This window comes from Elephas maximus, chromosome 17, assembly GCF_024166365.1.
Source record: "Elephas maximus indicus isolate mEleMax1 chromosome 17, mEleMax1 primary haplotype, whole genome shotgun sequence".
Taxonomy (NCBI): domain Eukaryota; kingdom Metazoa; phylum Chordata; class Mammalia; order Proboscidea; family Elephantidae; genus Elephas; species Elephas maximus.
The window spans coordinates 18,273,909-18,300,561 of NC_064835.1; the positions used below are offsets into that span (position 1 = coordinate 18,273,909).

The following is a 26,653-nucleotide window of genomic DNA, read 5'->3' on the forward strand; positions in this document are numbered from 1 at the left end:
ACTTAGAGACATGGTAACTTCTGCGTCTCTCAGAATGGGTGAGAGGGCACTTTGTTTAAGGAGATAGACATAGACTCCTTCTTTCCATGGCGAAGGGGTGAGCTAGAGGAAGAGCCCTGAATAACAGCCAGTCAAGTTAATTTTATTTTTTTCTGCCAAGGCGATCACTCATAAATGACAAATAGTTGAGTGATATCTGCCCAAGGAATTACATTTTACCTCCTAAAACAAAAGATTGAAATATACATTGCTTCTTCCTGGAAAACACTTTTCAGTCATTCCTAATCAGAGAGAAAAAAAAAAAAAATCAACCTTCAACACCTCTTTTGTGAGGCCTCTCCCCTGCCGCAGGAAATGCACTCCATACTTTCAGCTTTATTTCATACCTGAATTTTAATATTTATCGTGGATGCTTTAGTTAGTCATGTATCAGTTTATATTCTCCAGTGGACTTTTCCAATCAGGCAGTGTCATGAATTGAATTGTTTCCCCATAAATATCTGTCAGTTTCACTAGGTCATGATTCTATTATATGATTGTAGGATTGTCTACCATTTTATCTTCTAATGTGGTTTCTCTATGTGTTGTAAATCCTCTCACTCTGGTGTAATAAGATGGATTAGTGGCAGTTATACTGATGAGGCTCATAAGATTAGATAGTGCCTTAAACCAACCTCTTCTGAGATATAAAAGAGGGAAGCAAGCAGAGAGACACGTGGGCTCTCATACAACCAAGAAAGCAGTGCTGGAAGCAGAGTGCGTCCTTTTCTTCGTTAGCTTCCTGCACTGAGATGCTCCCAGGCCAAGGGAATGCTGATGCATCATAAGGATCTTCCTCCAGAGCTAACAGAGAAAGCCCTCCCCCAGAGCCGGCACCCTGAGTTAGGACTTCTAGCCTACTGGACTGTGAGAGAATAAACTTCTTTATTAAAGCCACCCATTTGTGGTATTTCTGTTATGGCAGTGCTAGATGACTAAGACAGGCAGGAACATATCTTCTTTATCTGTGCATTCCTCACACCTAAGCCAGACCAAGAACCAAACCCATTGTCATTGCATCAATTCTGACTCATAGCGACCTTATAGGATAGAGTAGAACTGCCCCATTGGCTTTCCAAGGAGTGGTTAGTAGATTCAAACTGCCCACCTTTATGGTGAGCAGCCTGAGCTCTTAACCTCTGCACTACCAGGGCCCCTTCTCCACACCTAGCACAGACTTATTGATCGAATGACATCTGAATGAACAAAAATGAAAATAATTTGACTCCCATCTTTTAGTTTCACAAATTGTTCTATTTTGACCACCTGAGCAGCTTGTTGCTGTTGTTACTTGCTGTCTAGTCAATTCCAACTTGTGGAGACCCCATGTGTGCAAAGTAGAACTGCTTCGTAGGGTTTTCAAGACTGTGACCTTTCTGACGCAGATCTCCAGATCTTTCTTCCAAGGTGACTCTGGGTGTGTTTGAACTGACAACCTTTTAGCTAGTAATCTAGTGCTCAACCATTTGCTCCACTCAGGTACTCCTACCTGAATAGCTACAACCAAGAAATTGAGTAATGAGAAGAGTTCTTGAGAGTGAACTCAAAGAAGCTTGGGAAATTTTTGAGATATGACAAATTTGATAATTTAAGACATATTTTCAGTTTCTCTTTATGCACACCACAAGACAACAACAACAAAAAAACTTGCCTCTGGCTGTCCCCTGCTCTTCCACCACCCTCTTCCTAGAGTCCTTCCCTCCCTACATTACTGTAGGAGCAACCTTCAGAGCAATTATAATCCCCAAATATGACAGAGTTTTCAACAAATTCGGTTATGAGAACAGTAGCTCACTATATTGAAATAGCACACTTTCCATTCTTAACGAATTTCAAGAAAATAATTAAGAAATATAGAAAGAGAGCCAAATACAAACTCTTAGTAAATTGAGAAGCCAAAGACACAAAACAATGGCAGGTTGGAGCCAGCATCCCCCCGTGGCTGCAATGAACAATACAAAGGCAAGTCCAGATTTTCTAACATTGAATCACAGTACAGCCACCCCTACATGAATTCCTCCTTTCTACCTTTCCACATTTTTTTTTTTAATTGGTTTAATTCTGACTGCTTTTCAGTTATTTATTCAGGTATTTGGTCAGATGAGTTATTAAGTAATAAGATATATTTGGAATTTCCACCCAAATCTTGTCAGGTGAATTAATTTATTTCATGATGAGAAAATCGGCCAGGGAAGGGGAAGGAACGTGTGAGCTCTGTTTCCTGTGAATTCCGTCAGGACCTGACAGAGCCCTGCATAATCATCTCACCAGGAAACTAGAAAAATGTGAGAAGGCGAGAGTCATTATACAGCAACTCTCTAAAAACTCAAGCATGACAGGATAATCATTAATGATTTAGCGTCAAGTTGGGGTACTCTCTCCATATTCTGCCTTTTAACTGCCAGGGCCTGTTTCCATGTCTAAGCCCAACAGATAAAGTTTTTAGGTGATGTAGGATATTGGTACTTCTGCTTCACCCACAAGACACCTGCCTCAGTTCCCAACCCAAAGTGCTTCTCCTTACTCAACATCTTTATGGTTCATAAGTCACAGGATGCTACTTGAAGCCAAAGGGATGCATCCACCCCATTTTTTCAATAACCTCTAGACCATCAAATGAGGGTTTATCCAAGCAGGCATTTGAGGAGATCAGCACTGCAGACAAGCTGAAAAAGTTTCAGAGTGAAGGAGAAAAGAAGAGAAGGAGAGGAGGTAGGAGACTGAAAAAAATAAAGATTAAGAAACATGAAATCTGAGTTTTTCTCTCTGCTGGGAAGAGCTCCCTCCCTCCATGAACAGCAATATTATGTCCTCAAGACAGCCCAGGTCCAAAGTCAGAAAACCAGCTCTCAATTCCTCGTTCTGCCTTTCCTCCACATGTGTCCTTGGACAAGTCATTTTAATCCTTTGAGTCTTAGTCCCCACATTGCAAAATGGGAATAATAAAACTTGTGTTCTCAAATTCAAATATTTTTCTGAGAACCATATAAAAATGTTTTATAGAATGTGAATTGAGATTGAAATGTTAGCTATTGATCTCTCTCTCAGCTGTTCAGGAAGGAAGCCCAACTGATGTAAGGCCTCCCTTAAAGATGATTTCACCTTCTTGTTTCGCGGGCTGTAGATCAAGGGGTTCAGCATGGCAGTGACCAGGTTGTTCAGGACCTGAACAGTTACATTAAGCCCGGGGCTAGGGGTGGGTTGCAGGTAGATGAGGACCACCGGCATGTAGAAAAGAAAGATGGCAGTGAGGTGGGCACTGCAGGTGGACAATGCACGATGTAGGCCCTCTGCAGAGCAGATCTGCAAGATGGAGTAGACTATGCGGCTGTAGAAGGTGAGAATGAGAAGGGAGCAGCTGAGGGACATGAGGCCCACGTTGATGAACCCCACCATCTCCAAGGTTGAGGTGTTTGCACAGGCCAGCTTCAGCATCACTGGGATATCACAAAAGTAATAGTCCACCTCATTGGGACCACAGTAAGGCAACTGGAAGGTGAGAGTGGTTAGAAAGGTGACCTGAATACAGCCAAAAAAGGGGGTCCCCATGGCAAGGATGGCACACACTCTGTGACTCATGGTAACTGTGTAGTGCAGAGGGTAACATATGGCCACAAAACAGTCATAGGCCATCACGGTGTAGAGGAAACACTCAGTGCAGCCCAGGAAGTGGTAAGAGAAGAGCTGGGACACACAGCCTGCATAGGAGATAGCTCGGCAGTTCCCTGAGAGGTGAAACAGCAGCTTGGGGGAGCTCACTGAAGGGAAAAATATGTCAAAAACAGACAGCTCACACAGAAAGAAGTACATGGGAGTGTGAAGCCGAGTGGAAGAGACAATTGCGAGTAGGATGAGCAGGTTCCCCTTCAGGGTGAAGAGGTAGAAGGACAAAAACAGGGCAAAGAGCATGGTCTCCAGACCCTCTGTGTGTGGGATGCCCAGCAGGATAAATTCAGTCACCACTGAGCAATTCCTCATTGCTGTGAGAAAGCGCACAAAAAGGATCTGAGACACCAAAGTGCGGACACCAGTATTAAATCATCAGGCTTCTTGCTGTTGACTGCATTGGCTATGTTTTTAACAAGCAACAACTAGGCTTCTTATGTAGGGTGAGATCTATATAAAAACACAAGGTAATAAAAAATGTCAGACTAATTCAGAGCCACAATCTATTCAAATTCTGAAAGGAATGTTTTGTAGAGGTGAATGGTTGTCCCCTATGACAGCATAAGAAGTTTAGAGACATATTCAAAACATTCTCATGTGAAGTTAGAAACTTTTTTTACGGTTGTTTATTCTTGAATTTATTCTCTTTGAAGCTTGTATTTTGAACTTGCATCATATCTTCGAGTAACAAACTCCCACTGTTCATTACCGTCTTCAAAATATCAGAAAAAAATTGTGTTAGAAATCAGAACACTTGATTTGGTTCCTGGCTTTGCCATTTCTTAGTTACATGATTAGAACAATTTATACACCATCTCTCATAGGCATAGTTTCATCATCTACAAAGTGGAAATCCTAATTATTATAACAATATCAACAGCAAAAACAAAAATATCATCCTAAAATTATGGTAAAGTCTATGAAATGTCTGTGAATGTGGCAAAACTATAAATCATTATGAAAAAAATGCCTTTAGCGGAGGTGCCTTAAACTTAGTTCTCTGAGCGACTTCTTTTAATGTTGGTGTTCTATAATTCTTTGCAAGTGTTTTATTAAATAACATTTTAGATAGACTTAGATCATACCCTCTTCATATTATGTTCCTCTGGAGTGGGGAGTTCTAATATCCCCAATTCTATCAGGAGATGCTGCTATGGTTCTTCTGGTTCTTTTAATATTTTCTAAATGGACTTGAGGTGACTGAAATATTAAGGAAAAGAAACAGTAGCGGCAAGGAAAGCATCAAACTCATATCACTGCGTTTAAATAAGAAATACAGTGACCCACATAGAAGAAAGGTAAAGAACAGGACTAATAAGGTAGTTTTCAAAAGTCAAGAACCAAGTATGACACCTGGAAGACCCAGGATCTCATCCTTTAATTACTCAGGTGATAGTAATAATAAAAGACATACATACATACATACATAATACATACTTGACACTCATACTATTTACTGATTATTTACCATATTGCAAGGACTGGGCTCAGTACTTTTGAAATATGATTTTTTAAAAATAAACCTGTATGGAGATATTACTATTCCTGTTTTACAAATCAAGGGGTTGAAGCTTAGAAAAATTCAGTAAAATGCCCAAGGTGACAGAACTAGTATGTGACAGAGCCAAGACCCAGATCTGTTTCATTCCATTGTTCATGCCTCTAATCATCAGGAAAAAATGAAAAAATGACTTCTGTTTGCCTCTGCTTTGTAAGACACTGTGTTTCACTGCAAGGTAATGACCAAAAACAGACACTGCCCTGGATGGATTTATATCGCTGTTTTATACTAAGGTAGGAAAAGTTTTCACGTATTACTTCTTGGTTATCTCCTGTCTTGACTTTAGAAACACATCTAGTTAATATATTATTTAGTTTTCAAAATCAAACAACAGACTTTTCCTACCTCTTTGATACTAGCTGTAAGTATCCAACAAACAACCGTTCTGTTGCCGTGGAGTTGATTCTGCCTCGCAGCGACATAATAGGACAGAGTAGAACTGACCATAGGGTTTTCAGAGAGCAGCCGATGGATTTGAACTGTCGACTTTTGGTTAGTGGCCGTAGCTCTTAACTACTGTGCCACCAGGGCTCTAAGCTATAGTACAGGTGCTTTTAAATTGTAGAGTTACGTTCAACAGATACCAAACATAGGTTGACCCAAGTCCCACTGAAAACCATCTCTAAGGAGAATGACCAAGCTAGAATGAGTCACCCACATAGAGCCCTAGCATTAGGCAAAAATGAAGACGGCAAAGAGAGAAACAGTGACCTTCCGGGGCGGGAAGTGGGGGATAGGTGGGAGAATGTTGCTATTAGCCTGCTCCTTATTACTAATTCTAGCCACACCTGAATAGTTTCTCCAGGCAACTCAAATTTCTCTGGCCTCTGGATCCTCTTCCCTTGGTCAGCATGGATCTCAACAGTCTCTTGCCCTTGCCTGTGATCAGGCACCATGATTTTCTATTATTCTACAATTGTGTTTGATATTAAGTCTCCAAGGACCAGAAAGGTCCCCACACTTAGACCCATTAGCATGTGAGGTACAGAGCTAACAGCGAGAAATGGGCAGAAGTTGGAACACTTACACAGTTCACCTGAGAACATACTTGTATTTTCCTAAGAGTTATAACAAGACCTCACTTTTAGTGTTTTCAAGCAGAGTACAGAGTGCTCCAGTCAAAAGAGCTTCACTTGACCTGCTTATAAAGAATCTAGTCTCTTAGGATTTGTGCACTTGAGACCTGTACACACACACTCTCCCTGGATTGCATCCTCAGAACTTTCTTCAAATCCCCTTAAGTCCTATTGGGGCTCACTGCCAGCTCAGAGGGAGCAACTAGTTAAAGTCACCCTCATTCATCATCTAACCAGGAAACAACAGTAATGAGATCATTGGAAAGGAGTGCTATGAAGTGTGAAATACCTTTGTTTCTCCAAGACTGCTCCAAATCTGACTCTACTATTAACTGGAATACTGTATCTTTGGTTGCCTTTCACACATTCAAGTTTAAGTTCACGGTATCATTTGTCTCGTCACTTTTTAAATTACTTATGCATTCTTGTGCCTATATTGTTATTGTTGTTGTTGTTGTTAGGTGCCATTGAGCCGGTTGTGGCTCATAGCGACCCTGTGTACAACAGAACAAAACACTGCCCAGTCCTGCACCATCCTCACAATCATTGCTATACTTAGCCCTTTTTTGCAACCACCATGCCAATTCATTTCATTGAGGGTCTTCCTCTTTTTTGCTGACCCTGTACTTTACCAAGCATGGTGTCTTTCTCCAGGGACTGATCCCTCCTGACAACATGTCCACAGTATGTGAGACATAGTCTCGTCATCCTGGCTTCTAAGGAATATTCTGCTTGTACATTTTCTGAAACAGATTTGTTTATTTTTTTGGCAGTCCATGGTATATTCAATATTCTTCACCAGCACCACAATTCAAAGGCATCAATTCTTCTTCAGTTTTCCTTATTCATTGTCCAGGTTTCACACACATATAAGGCAATTGAAAACACCGTGGCTTGGGTCAGGTGGCTTGGGTCAGGCACACCTTAGTCTTCATAGTGACATCTTTGCTTTTGCAGAAGATTTGCCCATTGTAACGTGTCTTTTGATTTCTTCACTGCTGCTTCCATGGGTGTTGATTATGGGTCCAATTAAAATGAAATCCTTGACAACTTCAATCTTTTCTCTGTTTATCATGATGTTGTTCATAGGTCCAATTCTGAGGATTTTTGTTTTCTTTATGTTGAGGAGTAATCCATACTGAGCGTTATAGTCTTTGGTTTTCATCAATAAGTGCTTCAAGTCCTCTTCACTTTCAGCAAGCAAGGTTGTATCATCTGCATAAAGTTGTTATTGCACCTTTCTCCAATCTTGATGCCCCATTCTTCTTCATATAGTCCAGCTTGCTCAGCATACAGATTGAATAGGTAGAGTGAAAGGATACAACCCTGACACACAGTTTTCCTGCATTTAAACCTTGTAGTATCCCCTTGTGCTGTTTGAAAGACTACCTCTTGATCTATGGACAAGTTCATCCTGAGCACAATTAAGTGTTCTGGAATTCCCATTCTTAGAAATGTTCTCCATAATCTGCTTATATTCCACGCAGTCAATAAAATACAGGTAAACATCTTTCTTGTATTTTCTGCTTTCAGCCAGGATCCATCTGACATCAGCAATAATATCCCTGGTTCCATGTGTGCCTATATAGTTATCTCTAATAAACATTAATATTCAAGGCAGAAACCTAATTATGTAGTAATTCTTTGTTACATATCTACTATTATTATGTGCCCTTCAACCCAGTACTTCTAAAGTAACTACTGTAATACCAAAAATGTTATTAAAGCACTTTAAAAGACGAGATACACATGCCATGGGGGGAGCCCAGATGCTACTCAGACAGGGTCTCACAGGATGGAAATAGTCTTTTGGAAGGTTTTAGTGATTAGGTCAGTTTTAACAATAGCTAATATTTACTGTGTATTTGACATATCCTGGAATTGTGCTGAGTTCTCTACATACCTGATCTCTTCCAATTCTCACCAGAAATCTGTGAGGCAGGCATTATTTTTTCCCCCACTTTTTGCAGAAAATTGAAGCTCAGAGAGTCTAAGCAACTTAACCACAGCAATATGGTAGTAACTGGTAGAACTGTTCTCAGGTCCAAGATGGTATAACCACTCATTTTGAGTCACAAAGAAAAATAAATTCATTACTAATTCTGACTTTCAAATAAAAAAAATTTTTTTTTTTCAAATACTCATTCATAATTAATATCACCTTACGTGTGTGGTTGCTTTAGTTTTCCAATGAACTTTTATGTTAGTTTAATTAATTCTCCCAATAATTAATTCCATTTCACAAAGAAGGGCATCGGAATGCAGACCAATTATGACTTAGACCATAGAAGAGTCAGGCATTCACAAGCTGAGCTCCCTTTCCACTACATTAGCACTGCTTCCCAAGAAGTCTCTATACCGGAAGCAGCTCTCCCTGAATGAGAGAAGAATTATAAATAGATTCATTGTAGAGAATTTGTAGAAGTCTTCTTTACATTCTTACAGTGATTACTACCTTTATCTTGTATTCTATGACCAGATTATGGCCTCACTTTATAACCTGGGAGAGAGCTAGAAAGAAAGAAATAGAGATAAGCCTATTCAGCTCATGTTTTGCTTCACAGTGAATGAGTCCCAGAGCTGCAAAGGAAATTCTTGTAGATACCTCTAAAAAGAGCGCTCATGAAATGGTATAATTAGAAGGGAAATTTGCCTAATATTTGCATCATCTTTGTTTCAATTAGAGAAAAAAAAAAGAAAAACTTACCTCCTGTAACTTCTTTTTCTCTACTCCAGGTATTCAGCTCACTGGCATATTCCAGCAGCAACTGGTTTCTCAGCTAATCTTTCAGTAAAACATTCTGATTGTAAATAGCAAGACATTCTTGATCCAGTCACAGGTGCTTTATTGTTTGTTGTCAGGGCTGGAGAATGGGGAAAACCACCAAATATAAGTTCTTTCTTTTGTCTACAATAACTCAGTGGGGAGAAAATTGGACTGTACATGAAAAATGAGAGAGAATAGGATGGCTATTTACTGGGTGCCAAATATCTTAATATGATATTTTTTCCCCTCCTAACCCCACACACACTGGTGGGAAAGAGTTCCTAGGATGTACAGATGGTTTACACTCTCGCTACTAACTGAAAGTTTACAGGTTCAAGTCCACCCAGAGGCACCTTGGAAGAAAGACCTGGCAATCTGCTTTGGAAAATTCAGCCGCTGAAAACCCTATGCAGCACAGTTCTACTCTGACACACATGTGATCAGCATGAGTCAGAATCAACCAGATAACAACTGCCATTTGATTAATTAATTAATCAATCTCTGGTGGGAAAATGCTAGATTGCCAAGATTCCTAGAAATTTAATGGTGTGATTCACATGATGGAAGAATGAAAGTAATAAATGTAGAAATAAAACTTATAAAACCTATATTGATTTTTCTTGGGAAGAGATGAGATTGAGCATCAGGGACTTGAAACCCAAGAAACTGTCTTGAGTGACTTGACATCCTCAGTCATCACTAATTCCTAAGTGGTCCTTCATGCTTCCAATTTCTCCCCACTCCCACTATCAAAGCCTGTAACCTGCTGGATTACAGATCAGGTAACCATGTAACCAATCAGGCTAGAAAACTGGGAAGAATCAGGTGGAATGGACCACATACTAGAGGGGAGCTCACCAATCTAGTAGGGTCAGAGATACAGCCAGCCCATCAAGCAAGCTACAGTATTCAATTTATATATCACAAGCAGGGCAAAGTCCAGGAAGAGTATAACTTTTAGTAAGCCATAGATGCTCTAGAAGATGCAGTAGATAGTTTCCCTACAAAAAGAAAGATGCATACCAAAAAAAAAAAGTCAGAAAATAGAGAACAAAGGTGAGTCCTCTCGAGGTTGATCCAGGGATAAGAAGCAAGAATCATGAAGGAGAATTGAAAAGAGTAAGCAGAACCTCAGTCCAGGGGGATCAAGATCATAACCAGGTGGCGCAAAGGAGTTAGGCCCAGGCAACAAAGGTAAGACCCTATTATGAGAAATGTGGACAAGGAGAAAACAACATAACAGTAAGCGTGACTTGAAGCTGAGACCCAGATAAGGCTGCATGGAGGCCCAGTTAAAGTTGATTAAATGTTTCTTCCCAAAAGGCAGAATTGTTCCTCAAAGCAGAGGCAGGGCTGGATCTACAAAGACTGCTCTAAGAGCTCTACCACTGAAAAGAAAAGGGCAATAGAGTTAGGGAATTTTCCAGAGCCAGTACCAAAGTTACGGTAGAGCCCCAGCAGGAGTCTGTCCTGCTCTACTTTACTCTGCTGGACTGAGTAGTAAATTACCACCTGTAAAAATGATGTGGGGGCAGTGGCATTTTTTTTTTAATTCATTTTATCTGATTTTCGTCAAATAAGTTGGTATCAAGTGCTTTATCTTCAGTCTCACTAATTCTGACTTCCATTGCCTCAGTTCTGCTCCTATGACTTTCTATGGAGTTGTCTAATTCTGAAATTTTATTGTTAATCTTCTGGATTTCTGTTTGCTATCTACTGATTCCTGAAGCCTGTTAAATTTGTCATTATGCCCTTCTATAATCTCCTTAAGTTCCTCTGTTGCTTCGTCTGTATGTTCTGTGGCTTGCTCTGACTTTTGCCTGATATCCTTCCTCATCCCTTGAAGAGTTCTGTATATTAATCCTCTGTATTCTATCTCTGGTAATTCCAGAAAGCTATCTTTCTCCAGAAGATTTCCTGATTCTTTGTTTTTGGAGCTTCCTGAAGCCATCATGGTCTGCCTCTGCATGTGGTTTGATATTGACTGTTGTCTCTGAGCTATCGATGAGTTATTTATATTTACTTACTTTATGTTTGCTTACTGTTTCCATCACTTTGTTTTGTTTTGTTTTGATATGCCCAAATAGGCTGCTTGTGTGAGCTGGTTTGATTATTGGTGCTCTAAAGTCCTATCAGAAACCCTGGTGTCATAGTGGTTAAATGCTATGACTACTAACCAAGGGTCATCAGTTCGAATCAGCCAGGGGCTCCTTGGAAACTATATGGGGCAGATCTACTCTGTCCTATAGGGTCGCTATGAGTCGTAATCAACTCAACAGCACTGGGTTTCGTTTTTTTTTTTTTGGTTTTTAAAGTCCTATCACTAGGTGGTTAGATCTGTTGCTAGGAATGTAAGCCCAGGAGTCCATTTACTTTTCTTTTATGGATTCAGCTCAGGTGCCCAGGTAGTCGGTCACCAAGTGTGTGGTGCAGGCTCTCACCTACAGTCCTAGACAGGCAAGGGTGATTGGCATAGGTACAGGCATCTGGTTGTAGCAGGGGATCATGCCACCTCCCCTGCCCTCCACTTAAATAATTAAATTAACAGAATTTGCTCTTCAACTAAAGGGTTGCAATATTTTTTTTAAACCATTATTGTCTAATTAATAAGTATTTCTGAAAAGAACTAATAATTGTTCACATTTTTGAATCATGCTTTCACTTCTGTTTGTCCACTTCATTTTTTTTTTTTTTACTGCTCAGAATTTTACTTTGTGAAATATGGAAATTAACATTTTGTACCCTTACTGAAAATTTTTTTGTATGTTTTCATTTTTTATTGACTTCAAAATTACTCATGTCGAGTTTGACATTCAGAGCTTTCTGGCTTTGGTTGTAATCTATACTGGCCATTTAATTTCTCTATTTCCCTTACCAATTGAGATGTTTCAACAAACTAATGCAGTGCTGGAGGTGCTCACTTGTCTATGTCAAAAAATTTGGAAGACAGCTTCCTGGCCAACTAACTGGGAAGAGAGCCATGTTTGCCTATTCCAAAGAAAGGTGATCAAACAGAGTATAGAAATTGTCCAACCATATCATTAATAGCACACACCAGTACAATTTTGCTGAAGATCATTCAAAAGCAGTTCTAGAACTCCAACAACAGGGAACTGCCAGAAGTTCAAGCCAGGTTCAGAAGAGGACATCTGACATTGCTGATGGATCCACAACACTTAATTGTGCTCATGCAGAACCTGTACACAGACAAAGAATCCATCTATTGAACAGAACAAGGGGGATCCTACATGGTTTAAAGTCAGGAAAGGTGTGCATTGGGGTTGCATCCTTTTTTACCATACATATTCAATCTATACACTGACCAAATAATCCAAGAAGTTGGACTATATGAAGATGCCATAATCTTGCTTGCTGAAAGTGAAAAGAACTTGAAACACTTATTGATGAGGATCAAAGACAACAGCCTTCAGTACGGATTGCACCAAAACATAAAGAAAACAAAAATCTTCATGACTGGATCAACAAGCAATATCACAATAAAAGGAGAAAATATTGGAGTTATCAACAATTTCATTTCATGTGGATAAACAATCAACATCCATGGAAGCAATAGTCAAGAAACCAAATGTCATATGGCAATGTACAAATCTGCTGGAAAAGAACTCTTTAAAGTGTTAAAAAACAAAAATGTCACTTTGAGGACTAAGGTGTGCCTGATCCAAGCAATGGTATTTTCAATCTCCTCACATGCATGCGAAAGCTGGGCAACGAATAAGGAAGACTTAAGAAGAATTGATACCTTTGAATTAGAATGTTGGCAAAGAATATTGAATATACCATGTACTGCCAGAAGAATGAACAAATCTGTTTTGAAGAAATACAGCCACTATGCTCCTTAGAAGTGAGATATTGAGACTTCCTCACATGTACTGTGGACATGTTATCAGGAGGGACAAGTCCCTGGAGGACATCATACTTGGTAAAGTGGAGGGCCAGTTAAAAAGAAGAAGACCCTCAATGAGCTGGACTGATACAATGGCTACAACAATGGGCTCAAGTGTAACAACGATTATGAGGATGACAAAGGACCAAGCAGTGTTTTGTTTTGTTGTACACAGGGTCACTATGAGTTGGAAATGACTTGAAGGCACCTATAATATCAACAATATAATCAGAGGACAGCAGCACAGTCATATAGGGAGCTAGTGATATTTGGTGTATACAGAATCCTTAGGGAGTCCTTAGACCTCCTACAATTACATTCGGTCTGAGCAGCACTCGAGGATAATCATGAATTTTGGACTCAGACTTCTCAGGTGTGTGTCCAGGCTTAGCTGCTTTTTTGTTTGAGATTCAAGGCAGTTATGCAAACTCTCTAAGATTCAATTCCTTCATCTTTGAAAGGGAATACTATTAGTTCTTGCCCTGGAGGAATACTGTAAATATTAAATAAAGTGATGCACTTAAGGTATGTGGTACAGATTTTGACATTTTATAAAATTTCAATAATGTATATTACTGTCATTATCACCATCATTGTTCTTTTTTGTTTGCATATTATTAAAAAATGAAACTACAGTTCCTGTAATTCTGAACAGGGTTTGATTTTATTCTCTGTATTTCTCTCTATAAGGCCGGTATAATGTAGGTTTGAAGGAAGGGATGACTGAAGGTGAATTTTGGACATGTATTATATAGGGGAAAGAAAAGTCTAATGAACCCACAAATTTCAAGAATTAACTGAACAAATCACATATATCAGCAAACCAAAGGCCTGTTTCTGTTAGACCATGACAGCATTGATTCAATTCATGAGCATTCTCTACTTTCTAGAATTTTCTTCAGGGCAAATTTGACATCCTTTTTCCTCAGACTGTAGATCATGGGGTTCAGCATGGGCATGACAATACTATAAAACACAGACGACACTTTGCCTTGGTCCATACAGCTGACAGTTGATGGCAGCAGGTACATGAATGCTGCAGAACTATAAAAGATTATAACAGCTGAGATGTGAGAGCTGCAAATGCTAAATGCTTTGGACCTACCCTCAGTGGAGCACATATGGAGAATGCTGCTAATGATGAAGATGTAGGAGGCAAGGATGGTTAAGGCAGGAGTCAATATGTTAAATGCACTCAGACCCAGAACGAATAATTCATTGATATAGATGCTGGAGCAAGATAAATCCAGGAGTGGTAAGAGATCTCAGAAATAGTGGTTAACGACATTAGTCTCACAGAAAATGAGTTTCAACATAAAGCCTATATGAACTGTAGACCCAATGATGCCCAAAATATACACTCCCACTGTGAGTCAGAAGCAGATGTGATAAGACAAGATAACATCATAAAGCTAGGAATTACAGATGGCAACATAGCAGTCATATGCCATTGCAGTCAGCATATGACACTCCACAATAGCAAAAACAAGAAAGAAATAAAGCTGAGTCATGCATTCAGGATAGGGATGACATTCTTCTTTGCTACAAATTTCACCAGCATTTAGGGGGTAATGACAGTGGACTGGCATAGATCAATGTAAGACAAGCTGCTGAGGAAAAGTACATGGGGGTGTGCAGGTGAGATCTGAGCTCAATCAGTGTGACCATACCCAGGTTCACCACCATGCCAGATTCCTAGGAAGAGGAGGAAGAGGGGCAGCTGCAGTTCTGGATGTTCTGTTAGCCCAGAGAGGATGAACTCAGTTACTAATGAACAATTTCTATGGTCCATTAGCCTCTCAGCAGTTCTAAAACAGAGAAAATAGTTTCACAGTTTGTGTGTGTGAGTGTATGCACGTGTGTGTGTTTGGGTGGATGGGAGAAAGTGATTCTGTGGAGATCCTTATTTATTCCCTCAGCAGAAGAGATTAATATTCCAGAGATCCCTTGAGCCTCTTCTGTGACTTTGGGAAATCCAATATTTATTTTTAATCAAAGAAGGAATTATAGACTTCAAGGGTCTTATAAAGAAAAATATTGTAAATTTTTAAGAGAAAACACAAATTCATGAATTTTTTTTGTCAGTCAGAAGGAATGTTACTAGTGTTTTTTTCTAAAGACTATTTTCTTTTGCTCCTATATTCAATATGTATACATTAATGTCATACTATTAAAAGGCATAATAATTATATTTTCATTTGACTCTGAAAAAGGAAATGTAGTGAATGCTTTTTATAACTAATAAACAAAGTGTTCAGAAATCTGTGAAAACTGCTAATACTAGTGTGAGGTATTTTTCTTTCTAGAATCCTAACTCAAGAAGTTGAAGAATTAGACAGCTACCAAGACCTTTTCATCTTGAGACTTTGTGGCTCTTTGTCCCAGCTTCCTTCATGCAGACTACAAGGCAGGCCCATAACTGCCTGGCTGATCCCATGCTTATATCTCAACAGCTTCACCAAGGGTGAGGGATTGTCTTTTACTGTTTCTAATTGAATAATCACAGTGGAGTAATATAATGACCTAAATTTAGGTCTCGTATTGCACAGCTGTGCATGGCTGAAGTGATAGTGGTCAGAAGGCTATGCATATTACTAAAAAATATGATGAGTTTTGGAAGACAAACATAACATGTCCTCTATGCTGGTCAGATTTTATAATCATAAATTCTGAGCTTGTTTATTACAGAAGTTAAAGATAGCAGAGGCGTGGGTTGGTAGAGCAATGGATTTCAGTCTAAGTACAATGCTGGTCCCCAGGGTAATGTAGATTTTTACAAAGACTCACATATCGTTAGTCTACATTTGCAAAGAACACAAAGATTATTAAAAACAGAAATTCGTAATTGTACTGAATACTCAAGTAAAAGTTGGATTAATGTGTTCAGCTTGGATACAATATGTGAAATATAGAGAAGCTAGATAATTTTAGGCAATATATTTAGAAACATTGTGTTTTGAGGAATAGCTGAGAAAACTGGGGCTATATAACTAGCAAAAAAAATACATGCAGCATGTGATTGCTATTCTCAAATGTTTAGAATGGTGCTATGTTTAGGAGGTGTTAGAATCCTTTTAAAGAAACTATAGTGGTACAGTGGTAAAGGGCTCGGCTAGTAACTGAAAGGTTTGTCGTTCAAACCCAACAGCCGCACCATGGGAGAAAGATGTGGCAGTCAGCTCTGTACAGATTACAGCCTTGGAAACCCTGTGGGGCAGTTCTACTCTGTCTCATAGCGTTGCAAGGAGTTGGAATGGACTCGATGACAAGGGACTTTTTGTTTTTTAGGATTCTCTATATGTCTTCAAGAGACTGAAGTAAAACTAACAGTGGAAACCATGAAGAGATATATTTTGTTTCACAAGAATTAAGGACATTCTAGCAGCCAGAGCAATCCAGAAATGAAATCAGCCACCTTAGCGTGCAAGCACATACTCAGAATTAGAACTGTTCAAGCATAGCCTGAACAACCACTTAGCATTTATATTGTTCAGGGAAGAAGCACTGGATGGAACACTGAATATATCATCTTCAATACCTCTTTCAATCCCACCATTTCATAATTTCATAAATTTAATTGGACTCTTTTCAGACACACAGTGGTTAAGCACTCAGCTGCTAACCAAAAGATCAGCAGGTCAAATCCACCATCTGCTCCTTAGAAACCCTATGTAGTAGTTCTACTCTGTCTTATAGGGTCACTATGAGTCAGAATCCACTTGAAGGTAATAGGTAATTATTAAAAAAAAATTTTTTTTTTTATTAGATAGTCCTAAATTCAAATCTCAGGTCAACACATAGTTGCTGTGTGATCTTGGGCAAACTGCTTTCACTCTCCAAGCTTCTGAAAAAAAAGAGAGAGAGAGACATGTTAATATCTATCTCTTGGTGGTTGTGTGGAAACTAAATAAAACGACACCTGGAAGGTGCTTAGTACAGTTATTGGCTTTTGTAAGAACTCATAAATGTTAACATAAATGTTAGTGTTGTTTTAATCACAACCTGTTAAGTTTCTCTCTAAAATATCTTTCTTTTGCCCAACATTTCCATTCCCATAATGATGGCCATAATTTATTTTCTTAGCAAATCTTTCCTTTTGGGTCTTTTTACGTTAATATAACAATACAGAGATTCAGAACTATTTTACTGAATATGAAACTCTTAAATGTCATCAATATTCTCCAAGGTCTATAAACAAAATTCAGACCAATATTCATGTCATTCAAAGATTTGTATTCTCTAACAACAAATTACTTTTATTATAATCTCGTATTTCCCAACAAGTATCACATACTTCAGCTATTTCACAAAAGTATATTTGGTAGGCTCTTGGTTCTGACTCATCATATGTCCTCAACTTCTTATTTCAACTCCTCTCCGTATGAAACCTAATATAATATTTAGGGCATAGCAGAAAAACCAAGTCAATAAGATTGTCTTGGTTATGTAGTGCTGTTATAACAGAAATACTACAAATGGATAGCTTTAACAAAGACAAATTTATTCTCTCACAGTCTAGTAGGTTACAAGTTCAAACTCAGGATGTCAGCTCCAGGCGAAGACTTTCTCTCTCTGTCGGCTCTGGAGTCTTTGGCCTGAATCTCTCCGTAGTCGAGGAGCTTCTCAGGTGCAGGAACCTGTGTGCCCAAAGGACGCTCTCTGCTCCTGGTGCTGCTTTCTTGGTGGTATGAGGTCCCCAACTCTCCGCTTGATTACTTTTCTTTTTATCTCGAGAGATAAAAGGTGGTGCAGGCCACACCCCAGGAAAACTCCCTTTACCTTGGATCAGGGAAGTGACCTGAGTAAGGGTGGTGTTACAATCCCACCCTAATTCTCTCAACATTACAATCACAAAATGGAGGACAGCCACATAATACTGGGAATAATGGCCTAACCAAGTTGATACACACATTTTTGAGGGGACATAATTCAATCCATGACAAAGATCATTTCCTATACATCCATGAATTTGTTTATATTTACAGTTAGCATTTAATCCTTTAATTCTGTATTGCTTATCACAATTTATTTACTGTTTTTTCCTTTTACCTAGAGTCTAAACTCAGCAAAGTACCTAGCACAGTGCCCTGCATATAGAGAGTCTCGATAAAAATGTGTTAAATGAAATTGTTGAAAGAATGTTAGCGATAAATTAACATAGACTAAATGTAAGTAAACAAAGATATGTCTATGTTGAAATAAGTAAACAAAGAAGTGTTTCTCATAATTTTATAACCTAGAGGACAGAGACATGATAAGGAACCCTGTGTGTGTGTGCATTGTGCATATTAGAGTAAGAATGTTATGAATTGATTTATGTCCCCCAGATATGTGTCGTTAATCCTAACCTCTATGATTGTGGTTATAATCCTAGTTAGAAATGGTTTGTCTTGGTATGCTAATGAGGCAGGATTAGTGTAGGGTGTATGTTGGCCAATCTCTTTTGAGATATAAAAGAGATTAAACAAACAAGAGAAGCAGAGATGACAGAAGAGAGTTGCCAACCCACATGAAGTTTGCCCAGGAGCAGAAGCTCAGAAAATACAAGGACCTTCCTCCAGAGCCAACGGAGAGAAAGCCTTCCCCTAAAACTAGCTACCTGAATTTGGATTTCTAGCCACCTAAACTGTGAGAAAATAAATTTCTGTTTGTTAAAGCCATCTACTTGTGATATTTCTATTATAGCAGCATTAGATAACTAAGACAGAGGACACATGGAGATATATAATAATTATGTTCATTATTAAGTATTTGGAAGGGAGGTTAGAATAGAAGGCTCTAAGATTCTAAGAATCAAAGACTGGGATTCAAACATAAACCTACTTCTCCCTAAAGAGTTCAACACTGTATACTTTTCTCCTCCTTTGTTTTAGAGACGAAAATGATTCTGATGACCCCAGTGGATAGTTCTGAATACTAACCTTGCAGCACTCTTTGATGGTAAGTTAGGCATAACTCAAAGTATCCTTTGTCAAATACTATGAGTCACTGGTCTTGAGCACTTCTGATGCTGATGACCAAGGCCACCTAACCCTTTACATTAATTGGTTGATAAGACAGAAAGCGTTTATTCTCGGGGTATAGATGCTAAGGGTCAGATTAGAAACAAACAATCATAATGACCTTCCACAAAGATTCGTATCTCATAGGTATCAACTCTTGGGAAAAGAGACGATTAGAATTTCTGCCTTTCCCCAATTGGCTCTCAAGTATTTAATATTCATACCTAATTTTTTTTAAGTGTAATTTATTGCTCTTGTTTCATTACAGATTTTAAACAAAGATGTGACAGATATTGTTAGAGCTCCAGTAGGCTTCATGCTAACCTATTTAAATTTTTAAAAATTCAGCATTTCACAAAATGTTGAAGACATAAAAGAAATATATTTTCTAAAGTGATTTCCCACAGCTAAATTAAAATAACATAACATATAAGACTTAAAAGGTTTTTTTCCAATGATCTCTACTAGCAGCATTTATGTATTAAGATGCACTCATGAAAAAATAATACTTGGAATATTTTAATTTGATGTTCTCAGCACTAATGGTACAATGGTTAAGCACTTGGCTGTTAACTGGAAGGTTGACATTTCAAACTCACCCAGTGGCTGCGTGGAAAAAGACCTGACAATCTGGTTCTGTAAAATTACATCCTAGAAAACCCTATAGAAGTAGTTCTACTCTATCACGTGGGATCAAAATGAGTTGAAAATCTACTCAATGGCACCAAACAACAATGACAACAACAAAGCACTTTCTGTGCCTTATTTGCAATCCTCTCAACTCTTGTGCAAAACAAATACTACCAGGTACTACGGAACAGTTGCCAACCTTGTTGATTCTGACTATGGCAAACCTATGTGTGTCAGAGTAGAGCTGCGCTCCACAGGGTTTTCAATCACTGATTTTTTGGCAGCAGATCACCAGGATTTTACTCTGAGGCACATTGACCATTTGCACTATGCAGGAACTCCACGATAATTACTGCTGGAAAGGACCATGAATCAGTTCTGACTCATAATGACCCTATGTACCACAGAACAAAACTTGGCCAAGTCCTTTGTCATTCTCACAATCATTGTTATGCCTCAGCCCATTGTGGCAAACACTGTGTCATCCATCTCATTGAGGGCCTTCCTCTTTTACACTTTCCCTTTACTTAACCTAGCAGGGTGTCCTTCTGCATGGACTGATACTTCCTGATAATGTGTCCAAAGTATGCGAGACGAAGTCTTGGCATTCTTGCTTCTAAAGAGCATTCTGGCTGTACTTATTCCAAGACAGACATGTTTGTTCTTTTTACAGTCCATGGTGTATTCAGCATTCTTTACCAACACCATAATTTAAAGGCATCAATTCTTCTTTGGTCTTCCTTATGTATTATCCAGCTTTATCATTCATATGAGGCAATTGAAAATACCATGGCTTTGGTCAGGCCCACTTTGATCTCAAAGGTGACATCTTTCCTAGTTGTGTAGTGGTTAAGAGCTACTGTGGCTAACCAACAGGTCAGAGTTTGAATCCACTAGGTGCTCCTTGGAAACCCTCTGGGCCAGTTCTACTCTGTCCTATAGTGTTGCTAAGAGTTGGAATCGACTTGAAGGCAATGGCTTTGGCTTTGTTTTTGGCTTTCACAGTAGATTTGCCCAATGCAATGAATCATTTCATTCCTTGACTGCTGCTTTCATGGGTGTTGATTGTGAATCCAAGTAAAATGAAATGCTCGACAACTGCAATCTTTTCTCTCTTTATTATGATGTTCCTTATTGGTCCAGTTGTGAGGATTTTTGTTTTCTTTATGTGGATGTATAATCCATACTGAAGGCTGTAGTCTTTGATCTTCATCACTAAGTGCTTCAAGTTCTCTTCACTTTCAGCAAACAAGATTGTATCACCTACACATGGAAAGTTGTTAATGAATCTCCCTCCAATTCTGATGCCCCTTTCTTCTTTATATAGTCTAGCTTCTTGTATTATTTGCTTAATATACAACAGAGTAAATGCGGTGAAATATACAACCCTGATGCACACTTTTCCTGAGTTTAAACCACGCAGTATTCTGCACTTAGTTGGATCACCATTCTTTGGAATATGCATAGATATGTATCTCTTCCAGTCTGTTGGCCAGGTAGCTGTCTTCCAAATTTCTTGGCATAGACTAGTGAACACTCCTAGTGCTTCATCCATTTGTTGGAACTTCTCAATTAATAGTCTGTCAATTCCTGGAGCCTTGTTTTTCACCAATAACTTCAGTGCAGCTTGGACCTCTTCCTTTATTACCATCAGTTCCTGATCATATGCTACCTCCTCAAATAGAGGAACATCAACAAATTCTTTTTGGTGCAGTGATGCTGTGTATTCCTTCCATCTTCTTTTGATGCTTTCTGCATCGCTCCCTATTTTGCCCATAGAATCCTTCGCTATTGCAACTTGAGGCTTGGATTTTCTCTTTCAACTTGGGAAATGCCTAGTGTGCTCTTTTCTTTTGGTTTTATAACTCCAGGTCTTTGTACATGTCATTATAATACTTTAGCTTGTCTTCTTGCGTCACCTTTTAAAATCTTCTCTTCAGTGCTTTTACTGTATCATTTCTTGCATTTTTCTAACTATTCAAAGTTCAAGAGCAAATATCAGAGTCTCTTCTGACATCCATTTTGGTCTTTTCTTTCTTTCCCGTCTTTTTAATGACCTCTTGTTTACTTCATGTATTATCTTTAATGTCATTCCACAAATCGTCTGGTCTTCCTTCATTAGAGTTCAACACATCAAATTTATTCTTAAGTTGTCTCTAAATTCAGTCAGTTTATACTTAAGTTCATACTTTGGCTCTCTTGGACTTGTTCTAATTTTCTTCAGTTTAATCTTGAACTTGCATATGAACAATTGATACTGTTCTGCAGTTAGCCACTGGCCTTGTTCTGACTGACAATCTTGACATTTTCCATCCTCTCTTTCCACAAATATAGTTGATTTGATTCCTGTGTATTGCGTCTGGCAAGGTCAACCTGTATAGTTGCCGTTTGTGTTGTTGAAAAAAGGTATTTGCAATGAAAAATTTGTTGGTCTTGCAAAATTCTATTATGCGATACTCGGAATTGTTTCTATCACCAAGGCCATAATTTCCAACTGTTGATTCTTCTTCTTTGTTTCCATCTTCCGCATTCTAGTCAGAAGTAATTATCAATACATCCTGATTGTAGTTTTGGTCAATTTCAGAATGCAGAAGTTGGTAAAAATCTTCAATTTCTTCATCTTTGGCCTTACTGGTTGGTGCATAAATTTGAATTATAGTCATATTAACTAGTCTTCTTTGAGGGATATGGATATTATCCTATCACTGACAGTGTTGTACTTTAGGATAGGTCTTGAAATGTTATTTTTGACCATGAATGCGATGCCTTTCGTCTTCAAGTTGCCATTCGTTGCAATGTAGACCATAAGATTTTCCAATTCAAAATGGCCATGCCAGTGCCTTTCAACTCACTAATGCCTAGGATATCAATGTTTATGCATTCCATTTCATTTTTGATGACTTCCATTTTTCCTAGATTCACATTTCATATATTCCACATTCCTTTCATTAATGGGTATTTATAGGTCTTTTTGCTCCTTTTGAGTCATGCCACATTAGCAAATGAAGGCCCCAAACTTGAGTTCATTTACATCATTAAGATCAACTCTGTTTGACATGGCAGTTCTTTCTCGTCGGCTTTTGAGTTCCTTCCAACATGAGGAAGGGACTTATCTTCCAGCAGTATATCAGCCAATATTCTTCTGATCTTTCTAACGTTTTCAGTTGCTAATTCTTTCAGAAGTAGACCTCCAGGTCCTTCTTCCTAATCTGTCTTAGTCTGGAAGCTCAGCTGAAACCTGTCCACCATGGGTGGCCCTGCTGGTATTTGAATACCAGTGGCATAGCTTCCAGCATCACAGCAACACGCAAGCCTCCCCAGTACACACAAAGCAACAGATGCATGGGGTACAATAGTGAATAGTTTCTCTGAAATGACAAAGAGATTAAACAGGAGTGCAAGCATGAGTAGTTAAAAGGAGAAACAGAAGGTAAAATGGGGAAGGACCCATATAGAGACAGGACATATACACTGATCACTTGTTTATAATAAGCCTAAGGATAGGCAAACATTTAACTACTATGAGCCTTAGTTACCTAATACATGAAATAAGTATACTAGTAATTGTCCTGTCTGCCCTCCTATCTTGTCTCTTTTTCATATTAGAAAAATCACTCACTGCAATTAATGTGAGGAAAGTATTTATGTAAAGTACAAAACTAAAGTATCAGCTACTGATATACACTGGTTCCCCTTTAGAGAGTACCTTGTCTACTAGCACCAATTCAAAAATATGGAAATAGTGGCCTTGAAAAGTAACTGAATGGCTAGCATTTAGTATATCACTCAAATTGAACCCACATCCAGGAAGGAAGTTCATTTTCTAATGAGGAGAAGCCAGAAGTTTCTGTGATTAAAGGAAAAACTCATTCATTCCCAAAACACCATGTGCTACATACTTTTATATAACCTTAGATGGTTCGTGACATTTGGGGCTATTTTTCTGGAGGACCCTGGCTACAGAATGGAAATTTTGAATGGTATTTAGAAGCTATTGTCTTTGTATGTCTTATGCATGTTGTCTTGGTGTATTTTGCACTCACCTTCAAATCAGATCTTTTATTACTCCCTTAATGGCATTAAAGACCAAAGCAGAAAGAATGTGTGTATCTCTGAGATGTGAGTTTTGAAGGACACTGATGAGTTCCTGGCATAGGATACTGTGATGACAGTTTTATGTTCAAAAGAGAGAAATCCTAAAGATATCATCAAAGATTGATGGTGTGTCAAAAACAGGAAAAGAGTGTTGAGATAAGAATAAACGTGAGGTGATATTACTATTTATTATAAAAAAAAAAGGGTGATATTATTCAGTGCTTACCATGTGATTAGAACTGTCCAGGGACTTCATAAATAGTATTTGATATATTTTCCCCAAGAACCATATGTGGGATGAGCTTATCATTCCCATTTTATAGATGAAAAAACTGAAACTTGAGAGACTTAAGTGAGTTGTTCATGGTGATTCAGTGGATTTTCAATATAGATGAGGAGGATGGTTTCCTAATTCTACATATAAATTTGACATAACTCTGGGAGATAACAGTAATAATAAAAGGCTTGAACTAATACTGATATCTTCTGGAAATACCAACGTGCTAAAAAAAAAAAAAAAAAGCTTGTGCACAACACATGCTAGATTAACAGTACATAAGAGCTTGTAAAAATCATGATAACAGGAATTAATATTTTCATGTGATTCCAACTTCAGAGATGAGTCTTGCACTTGTCATCTATCCATGCTCAGATTGCTCAATGAATGGTGGATGGATAGAGAGACATAACTAAGTTCACGACGTGAAATAAATCAAAAAGCAATTACCTTTCCCAAATTGTCAATTTCATCTAAAATTCTCCTATTATAAGAGCAAGGTGTCATTCTGCCACTAAAATATTTTCTAAAGGTAGTTGTGATTACACTGTGCAAGTGATACTTGAAAACAAGAAAATATAAAGCCAAAATTTCACCTTCTGTGTAGTCCTCTGCTTTTATGTTCCAAGATGTTTCAAGTACAATACTAATGAGGAAGGTTATTATAAAGGAATCTCAATCTCTGGTATTGGCAATTTACATATGCTTACTATTTTGTAGGTTTTATTAAAATTAAAGCCCTCTAAAATTTAAATAATTATATTTTGAAAGATTTTTTTTGTTCATTAATAGGAAATAGTTTTCATTTGTTGTTGAAGCTTCTTATCTATAGGAGCACAGTTTACTCATGGTTGTGAAGGAATTCTTCAGCAGTGAGGGCCTGTTAGTCTCTAGGTAGCATCATAACATCACAAAGCTATGATTTAAAAGTGATTTGCCTAGAATTTAGTAACTGTACTAGGAAAAAATGTTTACCTTCTCAGATACACAATTATTTGACTCTTTTGAAAACTAAAGTGACTTGGAAACAAAGAAAAAGGAACAGCAGTTGGAAAACATGGTCTTGGTGATAGACGTGGGAGATCGCATCATGTGATTTTGTAAGGCCAACAACTTACTCAATGGAAACACCTTTTTACAACAATAAAAACAGTTACTAAACATCTGGATGTCACTGGATGGGTACACAGGAATCAAATTGACTACATCTGTGGAAAGACATGATGGAGAAGCTCACTATCTCAGTCAGAACAAGGCCAGGAGCCAACTGCAGAACCTACCATCAATTGCTCATACATAAGGTCAAATTGGAGCTCAAGAAAATGAAAAAGAAGTTCACAAGAACCAAAATACTACTTTGAATATATCCCAACTGAATTTAGAGACCATATCCAGAATAGATTTGATGCACTGAACCCTAATAACCAAAAACCAAACAAATTGTAGGATGATATCAAGGACATAATACATGAAGAAAGCTAAAGGCCATAAAAAGACAAAAAAGACTGGAAAAAAGACCAAAAATGGATGTCAGAAGATAACTGAAAATTGCTTTTGAACATGAGTAGCCAAAGTGAAAAGAAGAATTGATGAAATAAAAGAGCTGAACAGAAGATTTCAAGGGATGGATCAAGAAGAACAAGTAAAGTATTATAATGTAATATGCCAAGACCTGGAGCTTGAAAATCAAAAGGGCAGAACATGCTCAATATTTCTCAAGGTGAAAGAACTGAAGAAAAAATTCAAGCTTTGAGTTGCAATTCGAAGGATTCTACAGGCAAAATATTGAACGATGCAGGAAGCATTAAAAGAAGATGGCAGGGATACACAGAGTCACTTTAACAAAAAGAATTGGTTGACATTCAATCGTTTCAGGAGGTAGAATATGATCAAGCTATGATGTAGGCAAAAGTTCAAGCTTTACTGATGGCATTGCTGAAAAACAGGGCTCTAGGAATTGATGGAATACCAATTGAAATGTTTCCACAATAGGATGCAGGCCTGGAAGTATTCACTCCTCTATGCCAAGAAATTTGAAGGATAGCTATCAAGCTAACATAATGGAAGAGACCCATATAGGAGCCTTCCCAAAGAAAGGTGATCCAACAGAAGATGGAAAATTTTTTTAACAATACTGTAACTTCACATGCAAGTAAAATTTTGCTGAAGATATTTAAAAAATGGTTTCAGCAGTACATCCACAGGGAACTGCCAGTAATTCAAGTCAATTCAGAAGAGAATGTGGAGCCTGGGATGTCACTGCTGATGTCAGCTGATCTTGGCTGAAAGCAGAAAATACCAGAAAGATGTCTATATGTGTTTTATTGGCTGTGCAAAGCATTCAGTTCTGTGGATCTTACTTAACAAATTACAAATAATACCTTGGAGAATGGAAATTCCCGAACACTTAATTGTACTTATGTGGAACGTGTACATAGACCAAGAGGAGGTTGTTCAAACAGAACAAGGGGATATTGCATGGTTCAACATCAGGAAAGTTGTGTGTCAGGGTTGTGTCTTTTCACCATACTCATTCTGTATACTGAGAAAATAATCCTGGAAGCTGGACTGTATGAAGAAAAACATGGTATCAGGTTTGGAGCAAGGCTTGTTAACAACCTTTGATATGCAGAGGA

General features: G+C 38.3%; 1 protein-coding gene and 1 pseudogene across 1 annotated transcript; both read right to left on the reverse strand.

Annotated features, from left to right (window-relative positions):
- Positions 1-3,036: 3,036 nt before the first annotated feature.
- LOC126061009 (olfactory receptor 149-like) lies at positions 3,037-4,017 on the reverse strand. The gene has a single exon (XM_049857401.1). The coding sequence runs from the start codon at positions 4,015-4,017 to the stop codon at positions 3,037-3,039; it is 981 nt and encodes a 326-aa protein (XP_049713358.1).
- Positions 4,018-13,879: 9,862 nt separating this feature from the next.
- Positions 13,880-14,805, reverse strand: LOC126061010 (putative olfactory receptor 8G3; annotated as a pseudogene).
- Positions 14,806-26,653: the final 11,848 nt, after the last annotated feature.